This window comes from Neomonachus schauinslandi, chromosome 12, assembly GCF_002201575.2.
Source record: "Neomonachus schauinslandi chromosome 12, ASM220157v2, whole genome shotgun sequence".
NCBI lineage: Eukaryota > Metazoa > Chordata > Mammalia > Carnivora > Phocidae > Neomonachus > Neomonachus schauinslandi.
Window position 1 is genome coordinate 93,505,745 of NC_058414.1, and position 10,403 is coordinate 93,516,147.

General features: G+C 42.3%; 1 protein-coding gene across 1 annotated transcript in view; it reads left to right on the forward strand.

The window, feature by feature from the left end:
• MGAM (maltase-glucoamylase) overlaps nt 1–10,403 on the forward strand; it is a 66,652-nt gene that overhangs the window by 40,438 nt on the left and 15,811 nt on the right. The window contains exons 30-36 of the mRNA XM_021692831.1: nt 770–895; nt 1,869–1,997; nt 2,251–2,361; nt 2,672–2,734; nt 7,992–8,126; nt 8,594–8,681; nt 9,496–9,634. Of these exons, the coding sequence (XP_021548506.1) occupies nt 770–895; nt 1,869–1,997; nt 2,251–2,361; nt 2,672–2,734; nt 7,992–8,126; nt 8,594–8,681; nt 9,496–9,634 (791 nt within the window). The remainder of the gene's footprint in view (nt 1–769; nt 896–1,868; nt 1,998–2,250; nt 2,362–2,671; nt 2,735–7,991; nt 8,127–8,593; nt 8,682–9,495; nt 9,635–10,403) is intronic.

Genomic DNA, 10,403 nt, shown 5'->3' on the forward strand with positions numbered 1-10,403 from the left:
GGTAGTGGTGGAGGTGATGGTAGAGGTGGTGGTGGTGGTGCAGGTGGTGGTAGTGGTGCAGGTGGTGGTGGACATGACGGTAGAGGTGATGGTGGAGGTGATGGTGGTGGTGGAGGTGGTTGTGGTGGAGATGGTTGTGGTGGAGATGGTGGAGATGGTGGTGGTGGATGTGATGGAGGTGGTAGTGGAGGTAGGGCAGGTGGGGGAGGTGGTGGTGATGTTGTAATAGTGATGGTGCTAGTTGTGATGGTGGTCATAGTGGTCACGACAGTTACTTTGGCAGCAGCAACACACACGTATATAACTTACTACGTGTTACTGATCATTTTACATATATTAACTCATTCAGTCCTCACAAAAAAACACTAATGAAGCAAGTACTGTTAGTATCCCCGATTTACAAGTGAAGGAACTGATGAACAAGGGTTTTTTAACTTCTGCACAAGGCTGCATAGCCAGCAAGATTGGAGCCTGTATGGTAAGCCAGGCCTTTTGCCTCCAGATTCTGAATACTGAACCAGCAAGCTAGACTGCCTCTAGGAATCAGAGTAAAATCAAATTTTCCAAAATTCTTAGGCAAAGAGGTAAGATCTAGCAGAAAGCTTTCTCTGAGGTATCCCAGTGGTTCTGCATCCTCTCAGTTTCTCTCCATTTTTGAAGTTGTTAATTATCCAACTTGGGACACTGGAAAGATGTTCTTATTAATTTGTTGACAATTTCAATCCAGAATCTCCTTTTTAAGGACTTAAATTTTCTGTCTATTTTCTAGCTGATTGGTCGGCCAGTGATGGTTCCTTACTGGTCCTTGGGGTTTCAGCTGTGTCGCTACGGATACCAGAACGACTCTGAGATTGCCAGCTTGTATGATGAGATGGTGGCTGCCCAGATCCCTTATGTATGTTCGCCATATGTGGTGGATTGGCCCTGGGACCTCATGGCCTACACTAGTTGTCTCTGTATTTGGATTAGCTTGACTTGGACGGGGGCGGTTCCTATAACCACACGACTTTAAAACATTTGGTCAAAAACATCTTTGTTATCTTAAGAATAAAAGGTTGCCCAAACAGTAGTTTTGCTTAATTGAAAAGAAAATGCCCTAATTTAGTCAGATCACCATAGGTGCAGATATAACCTCAGTTCCAACACTTTGCTGGTACAGTGTTCCCTCAGCTTTGAGCTAAGGTTGAAAATAGGGATCTTGGGTACCAGTTTCCTGGTGAAATAAATATGGAAACAAATTCTGTCCTTCACTGGATGGCAAGAGGGGCCCAAGAATCAGAGAATTGATCCCATGAACTTCTTACATATTTTATTTTTATTCTATTTATTTTTCTATTGTCTACAATTGTTCCTATTAATGGTAAGCATGGCATGTAATATTTCATTTTTAATAAGAAAGCTATATCTGATAACCTCCAGGACTGGATATTCTAAAGCAATCCCGGGTGCTTTTTTAAAAAAGATAGATTTACCATCCATCCAGTTGTATTAGTGCTGGGGAGTTTACATTATAATCTTTTCTCTGAAAGTGAACCACTGATCCGAGGGGCAGCCTCTTGGGCAAGGTAACCACAGTCACTCCTACTGGCCTTTCACAAAGCACTTTCTCATCTGCTCTTTTCATTTATCCTTCCAACAGCCTTTCCAGATAGGCATTATCATCGTATTTTTGCTGATTTAGTTTTTATTTTCTATTTTATGACTGAAAATTTGAAAATTTCCCAAAATCTAATACCTGATACCTAAGATTAGAAAAAGTCAAAAGAAAGCCCTCTGAAATTCACCACTGGTTCGTGGAGGCTTGTTCTCACCTGGAACCTGGTCTTCTACAAGCAGGAGCCACTCACTTTCCTTCTGTGGTCCTCCAGGATGTGCAGTACTCGGATATCGACTACATGGAGCGGGAGCTGGACTTCACCCTCAGCCCCAAGTTCATGGGATTTCCAGCTCTGATTAATCGCATGAAGGCTGATGGGGTGCGGGTCATCCTCATTCTGGTTAGTCCCTCTGTGAATTGGTGGAGTTTGTTGAGGACAGTGAATTGGCTTTGGTGGAGAAAGCTTTCTATTGTGTTTCCTTCCATGTTACAAGCAGAGAATTTGAGGTTTGGTAAGAAAGGTATATTTCCCAGGATTCACAGAAGCACTGTGGTTCAGGTGGAAGCTGGTGCTGTTTAAAGAGTTCTTTTTTTTCTGTCCCCAGTTGTTCTCTGGATTTGTACTTCTCACCTGATCTGTGCTTTGATTTCAGGACCCAGCTATTTCTGGTAACGAGACACAGCCCTATCCTGCATTCACTAGGGGTGTGAAGGATGATGTCTTCATCAAGACGCCAAATGGTGGAGACATTGTCTGGGGAAAGGTATGACCAGAATGGTGATCCACTAATCCCCAGCCTGGGGTGGGTGACTATTAGTGTGTTTGTGCATGTTGTTTTGGGGCCTTTTCCATTTGGGTGCGGAGATCAGAGGTTCTCATCTTGTCCATCAATATTTGTCAACACAGTTAAGGAATTTTTAGGGTATGTATGTATGTGTGAGCATTGTGGGATCCACTTTTCTAGATCAAAATCGAAGTATTACCACCTACGACTACGGTTTATAGTTTCTTAGGAAGTACTATATAAGATAAATTATCTAGTGCATTGCTTTTGAATAGTTTTCTCTCCACAGGTGTGGCCTGGTTTCCCTGATGTCGTTATAGACCAGTCTCTAGACTGGGAGACTCAAGTGGAGGTAAAGGGCTGTGGACGTGGGTGAAGTCAGGGCTGCTGGGGAGGGGCAGCCATACTCAGGATAGTGGACATTCCCATGCCGTGGGTGTGAGTGTCGTGAGAAATACACTGTGGGATTATGTCCTGTGTGTCCATCTGTGTGCCAATCACTTTACATGTAATATTTACTCCCAATTGGGAGGCAGGGATTATTATCCTCAGCATAACTAGGATTTAGAGAGCTTAAATTACTGCTCTGGGATTTTAGGTGACCAAGTGTTGATTTCAAATCCAAGGCTGTCAGATTCCAAAGGCCCATGAAATTTTTACCTCCCAAGAAATACCATTTTCCCTGAATGAGTGTATTTGATGTTGTTTTTATCGTGGTTCTTGAGTATCCCTTTTAAACATAGTCTCTAAACACTGTCTTTAGTGATGGGATCTTTGTCTCTGTACATCTGTTTTCCATGGACAGGCTTCTCCATCTTCACTCTTATAAATCCCCCATCCTGGGGAACCTGGGTGGTGCAGTTGGCTAAGTGTCTAACTCTTGGTTTGGCTCAGGTCGTGATCTCAGTGTCATGAGATCAAGCCCTGCATCTGGCTCTGGGCTCACCATGCAGTTGGCTTGAGATTCTCTCTTCCTCTGCCCCTCCTGCTTGTGCTCTCTCTCTCTCAAATAAATAAATCTTTAAAAAAAAAATAAAAATAAATCCCCCATCCTTCCTTGGGTTGCTCTAATTTGCTCTTACCTCCCAGTTTCCAGCCTTATGTTAAAACTTGCTTTCTCCATGGAACAACTTCTTACTTGTAATGGATCTTAGATAAGGATTCAAGGGAGAGGATCTAGCTTCCTCTTCTCTCTGTTGCTTCTCACAGGAAACTATTTGAAGTTTGCTGGTCCAGGCAGACCACATGGACACGGGAGTCTGCCAGGCCAGAGAAGTTCAGGGTCTCCTTGATGTTCATTCGTTCGTTCATTCATTGATTCATTCATTTTCTTTTTTAGTATTTTTCCCCTAACACAATTGAAATATAACTGACAAATAAAATTGTACATATTTAAATTGTACAGTGTGGTGATTTTATATATATATACATTTATATATATATATATATATAATGAAACGATTACCACAATCAGGTTAATTAACACATTCATCACCTCACATATTTACCATTTGTTGGTGTATGGTAAGAATGCTTAAGATCTACAATCATAGCAACTTTTACGTATACAATACAGTATTTTTAACTACAATCACCAGGCTGTACATTAGATCTCCAGAACTTATTCATCTTAAAAATAAAAGCTTATACCCTTAGACCAGCATCTCCTCATTTTCCCCACTCCCTTACCCCCCAGTAACCACCACGCTGCTGTCTGTTTCTATGAGTTAAACCTTTTTTTCTTTTTTTAGATCCCACATGTAAGTGAGATCATGTAGTATTTATTTTTCTCTGCATAGTTTTTTCATTTAGCATAATGTCCTCTGAGTTCAGGTATGCTGTTGCAAATGGCAGGATTTCCTTCTTTCTCATGGCTGAATAATATTTCATTGTATGTATGTATGCCATATCTTCTTTACCCATTCACCCACTGACAGATGCTTAGGTTATTTCCACATCTTGGCTGTTGGGAATAATGCAATGAACATGAGAGTGTCCATGTCCCTTTAGATATTTATTTCATTTTATTCAGTATGTATTTCCAGAAGTGGGATTGCTAGATCACATGGTAATTCTATTTTTAATTTTTTGAGGACCCTCCATATTTTTTACCATGGGACTATACAAATTTAAATTACTACCAACAGTGCACAAGGGTTCCCTTTTGTCCCTGTCCTCACCAACAGTTGTTATCTCTTGTCTTTTTGGTAAAAGCTATCCTAATAGGTGTAAGATGATACCTCATTGTGGTTTTGATTTGTATTTCCTTGATGATTAGTGATGTTGAGTGCCTTTTCTTGTAGCTCTTGTCCATCTGTATGTTTTCTTTAGGAATTTATCTATTCAGATCCTTTGTCAACTTTTTAATCTGTTTATTTGTTTTTTTGCTATTGTATAAGTTCCTTATGTATTTTGGAAGTTAATCTCTTATCAGATATATGGTTTGCAAGTATTTTCTCCCATTCCCTAGGTGGCCTTTTCATTTCATTGATTATTTCCTCTGCCGTGCAGAAGCTAATTTTTAGTTCTATATAGTCCCACTTGTTTATTTTTGCTTTTGTTGCTTATGCTTGTGGTGTCAGATTCTCCCCCAAAATCATTGCCAAGACCAATGTCAAGGAGCTTTTCGCCTGTTTTCTTCTAGAAGTCTTATGTTTTCTGGTCTTATAATTAAGTCCTGGGGCGCCTGAGTGGCTCAGTCATTTAATCATCTGACTTTTGATCTCAGCTCAGGTCTTGATCTCAGGGTCGTGAGTTCAAGCCCCACGTTGTGCTCCATGCTGGGTTTGGGGCCTATGTAAAAAAATAAATAAATAAAAAGAACTTTAAAAAAATTAAGTCTTTAATTCAGATTGAAAATTTTTTGTGAGTGGTGTAAGATAGGGTTCAGTTTCATTCCTTTGCATGTGGATATCCAGTTTTCCTCGCACCATTTATTGAGGAGACTATTGTTTTCCCACTGTGTGCTCTTGACATGCTTGCCAAAGATTAATTGATGGTATATGTGTAGATTTCTTTCTGGACTTTCTATTCTGTGTCATTGGTTTATGTATCTTTTTTTAATGCCAATATCATGACTTTTAAATCCTACTGGGAAAGGGACCACTTTAGTAATGAAGAGGTTGGCTATCCTACAGTTCATCAGCCATTGAAGGCATTTGGAAATCTGTGGGGCAGTTTTGATTATTGCAAGGGGAGCACCAAATGGCATTTAGTGGAGAGTGACTAGGGACACTTACAGTTCTGATTGTAGGGGATGTTCCATGAAGAATTCTCCTGCCCCAAATGCCAATTGTGTTTCTTAGCAGAGACTCTAATGAAGGCACCCTAATGAAGTCATGATATGTATTTGATAGTATATAAGAGATTCTCAGTAGATGGAATAATTATGACTACTTTTATTATTAATAAGACCCACTTCACAAGGCCCGTGGGGATGAAGCTACAGATATCCAGGTCTGGCTTGGCTGAGGGTAGTATAAAACAAACAAACAAACAAACAAATAGCAGGCAGCCTGTGGAAAGCAGATTGCTGAGTCTGAAGCTCAGATTGAATTCAGTAAGTCTAGGGTTGGGGCTAAGAATTGCATTTTGGTAGCACGCACACAGTGGGTTGTGATAAGTGATCCTATGGCCAGACATGCAGGTGGGTACATCATGAGGTGAGACCCAAGGAAAGTGAGGGCAGACGTAACGAGGCAAGAGCTGAATACAGACAGCAGTGAGGCAGAGCCAATACCTTGGAGAATGGCAAAGCATGTATTTCATGGGTAAAAGCCATCAGAGTACCTTTCAGTGAGGCTAATGAATTAGAGTTGGTCAAATTTCTCACTTGTATCCCATATGGGATTTAGTTGTGATTCAGGCATGGCTGGTATTGACTCTGTTTACCCTAATCCTGTCTCCCTCCTCTACACTATGTTTCTAACCTGCCTGAGCTAGAGCTCTGTTTCTGGTGGAAAGGTTCTCTTCTTCTGGTTCCATGTTTCTACATCTATTTTCTAGCAAAAAGGCATCTTGGGGTGCCTCCCTTTTAAGAGATTCTCAGTGATGTGGTTCACTACCCCTCACTTCTCTGTGAGCTGGATCCCTGCATTCTGTTCTGTTTCTGTTTTCTTCTTTGTGTTCCTTTTTTGCCTTTTATCTGGACATATGGGTTCCTACTTGCCTTTTGTCTACTGAGTATAAGAACTGGAGATTTCCAGGGCACCTGGGTGGCTCAGTCGGTTAAGCATCTGCTTTCAGCTCAGGTCATGATCTCAGGGTCCTGGGATCGAGGCCCACATCGGGCTCCCTGCTCAGCGGGGAGTCTGCTTCTCCCTCTGCCCCTCACCCTGCTTGTGCTCTCTCTCTCACTCTCTCTCGCTCTCAAATAAAATCTTAAAAAAAAAAAAGAACTGGAGGTTTCCTAAACAAAGTCTTCTTTCTGTTGTCCCCCCTCCTCCTTACCTCCCTCCCCCAGGCTCCCCTCCCCCACCACTAGCATTACTTAGCTCTTTAACTCTTAAAATGCACTGAGGAGGGGCGCCTGGGTAGCTCAGTTGGTTAAACGTCTGCCTTCGGCTCAGGTCACGATCCCAGGGTCCTGGGATCGAGCCCCACGTCAGGCTCCCTGCTCAGCGGGGAGCCTGTTTCTCCCTCTCCCTCTGCCTCTTCCCCTGCTTGTGCTCTCTCTCTCTGTGTCAAATAAATAAATAAAATCTTTAAAAAAAAATGCACTGAGGAACACAGAGGCACCTATTTGCTGGGACATACAAAGGACCATGAATTTCTATCACAAGCAACATGGGCTGTATAGAAATTTAAAAATATTTGCTGTTGCTGCCCCGAGGTGTGAATTCACAATTATGCACTGAGCATTTATTTCACATCAGGTGTGAAGCTAAGCACTGTGGGTGAGTACAAAGATCAACCAAAAGAGTATAAAACAAGGTCCTTGCTCTCAAAATCCTTATAATATAGTTAACCTTTGGATCCAAGTTAAAATAAAGACACAGCTTTTATTATTTGGGGGAAGACAAAGAGAAGGGGGCAGTGTTAAAACTTCCTCTTTAGCTCCTCCCAAGCGACTTGACACACAAGTGCAGTTTTCCAGTGATTTCTGAAACTACAGAAAACACATGCACACTAGTGAGATGTCTCAGCCCTCACCTCCTTTCCCCAGTGGGAATGAGACAGGAGACGATCGCCTGGATGTTGCCTTCCATCCTGCTGACAGTCCATCTGATGTCTTTCAAGCTGCAGTCTCTCCCTGGCTCCTGCTTTGTTTCTGAGTCAAGCTTCAGAAATGGCAGGACAGAGGTTGAAAGTTAAGCATCTAGTGCGTGAGACAATGAGTGTAGGGTGTTGGTTGCTACCATTCATGTAGATACAAAGAGGAAGACAGTCCATGGATACTTTCCAGATGCTAAGCAGATGTCTAACTTGTGCTAATGTCTCTTCTGTGCACTCATTATATTTCAAGTAAGCCGCAAACGTTATTTAGGCTCTGTTTGGATTATCTATCATCATGCATTACAGGGGTGTGCATGAGTTATGCTCTCAGGAAATGTCTGTTTGCTGTCTAATAAAATTTGGGGGGACCAATAAACTCTATTTAATTTTTACAGCTATACCGAGCTTATGTGGCCTTTCCCGACTTTTTCCGTAACTCAACTACCACGTGGTGGAAGAGGGAGTTGCAAGAACTCTACACCAATCCACAGAATCCAGAGAGAAGCTTGAAATTTGATGGCATATGGATTGTAAGTGTGTGGGTTTGTGTCTGTGGGTGGGTGTGTTTCTATCTTTTAAGCTTATATATGATGACCTTTAATCAAGAGGGATAATAATCATCCAAGAAAGACTTTGGACACATCTGATTGCAATTCCTCCAGTCAGAAGTGGAACATCCCTGATACTCCTCATATCTTATACCTTGCCTGAAGTTCCTGCTGTAAAACACCAACGTGATTACTGAGAATTTCTCGGACTTGAGCCTTGCCTCATACCTTGAGGGAGAATTTTTTTTTTTTTAATCCTCTAGCCAGTCATTCTTGTGGGCTTAATTGATCTCTCTAGTCAATTCTCAGCTGGATCTGATGAGTCTTCCTGGGCTGGTATCTACGGGATTGCTGGAAGGTGAATGATTTATTCATTACTTCCTTGTCTCTGAGTTGGCAGGATGTAATGATTTGAAAAAGTAAGATATATCTGTGTTTGACATTTCTAGGATATGAATGAGCCAGCGAGTTTTGTGAATGGAGCAGTTCCTCCAGGCTGCAAGGATGCCACTCTGAACCACCCTCCCTATATGCCATGTAAGAGCCCTCGATCTCCTCTGTTGGCAGAACCATGGCTATGAGGAGTGATCCCTACAAGAGCCCAGCAGCCAGGGTTTATCCTGCACATCTTAACTGGTGCTGTGGTTTTAGGGGGGCCAAAGACAAATACACATCAAGCACTTTATCCAGCTGGGTGTGTATAAGTTACTGGCCCTGTTGGGTGAATTTCTCAAATTTGTTCTGAAAACACTTAACAGTGGTTATGTCTCCAAAGGATTCTAGAACTAAGTTTCTTAATTCTTCAGGCCTCTGTGAATTCCTCCACAGGAATTTGTTGTGCCATCAGTGGGTGGAGAGTAGCAGCTTCTCCTTATCATGGAGTCAATGGACTTTGGTGTTATACTTGTGTTCATATCTTGGCTCCAGAAATTATACTCACTATGAATTGTGTGACCTTCAATAGATTACTTGATATTTCCAAATCTGTTTTTTTTAATTGTGAAGGGAGATAATGCTATCTCTTTTATAGAGTTATTATAAGAATTACATGAAATGATTTATAAGAAAAACGCTTAGACTGCATCCTGTCAAATAGTTAGGTGTTTGACAACTGTGTTTTCCTCCCCTTGCCCCCGCTTTCTCCCAGAGAACCCTGCAGGGGACTTGATGTTGAAAACACCTTTGGACTCTATTGCAGCTCAGAGCCGAGCACATTCCCATGCCCCTGGAGAAGAGAGGGACCCATGCACGGGTCAAATTAGTCTTAAGATCCAGTGTCGAATCCCTTAAAGAGAGGTCAGGGATAACAGGATCAGGCATGGCATTTACATCATTAGATCTTTCTCCTCAGATTTGGAGTCCAGGGACAGGGGCCTGAGCAGCAAGACCCTGTGCATGGAGAGTGAGCAGGTCCTGCCAGATGGCTCGCGGGTGCGGCACTACGACGTCCACAGCCTGTACGGATGGGCCCAGGCCAGACCCACCTACGAGTGAGTCACCTTCTCCCTTCTCTGGTCCACCCGACCTGCAGGGACAGCCAGTGACTGATGAAGGAACCTGCTTTTCCTTTCATGCCCCCTCTCAAGGGATAAGAAGATTTTAATCACAACTATGTCACAATTCTTATTTATTAAACAAACATGAACATGGAGCCAGGCTCCATGATCAGTGTTAGGACAGATTTAGGGGCACCTGGGTGGCTCAGTCAGTTAAGCTTCTGCCTTCAGCTCAGGTCATGATCCCAGGGTCCTGGGATCAAACCCTGTGTCAGGCTCCTTGCTTGGCAGGAAGCCTGCTTCTCCCTCTCCCTCTGCCTGCCACTCCCCCTGCTTGTGCTCTCTCTCTCTCTCTCTGACAAATAAATAAATAAAATCTTAAAAAAAAAAAAAAAAGAAGGACAAGTTTAAGTAAGACATGATCCTGCTAGGGAGACACTGATAGTCCTTGTGGAGGAGACACACACAGAGACAAAAGCAATGATCACACGGTGCAGCTGATGCTATAATTAATTACAAGAGGGGAAGGGAATGCGGAGGACTGGCTATCTTTTTCTTTTATTTCAAAAGTGACTCATCTCTGTTGGGCTTTCTTTTTCTTTTTTTCTTCCTTTTCTTTTTCCTCCCTCCCTCCCTCCCTTTCTTTCTTTCTTTCTTTCTTTCTTCCTTTCTTTCCTTTCCTTTCCTTTCCTTTCCTTTCCTTTCCTTTCCTTTCCTTTCCTTTCCTTTCCTTTCCTTTCCTTTCCTTTCCTTTCCTTTCCTT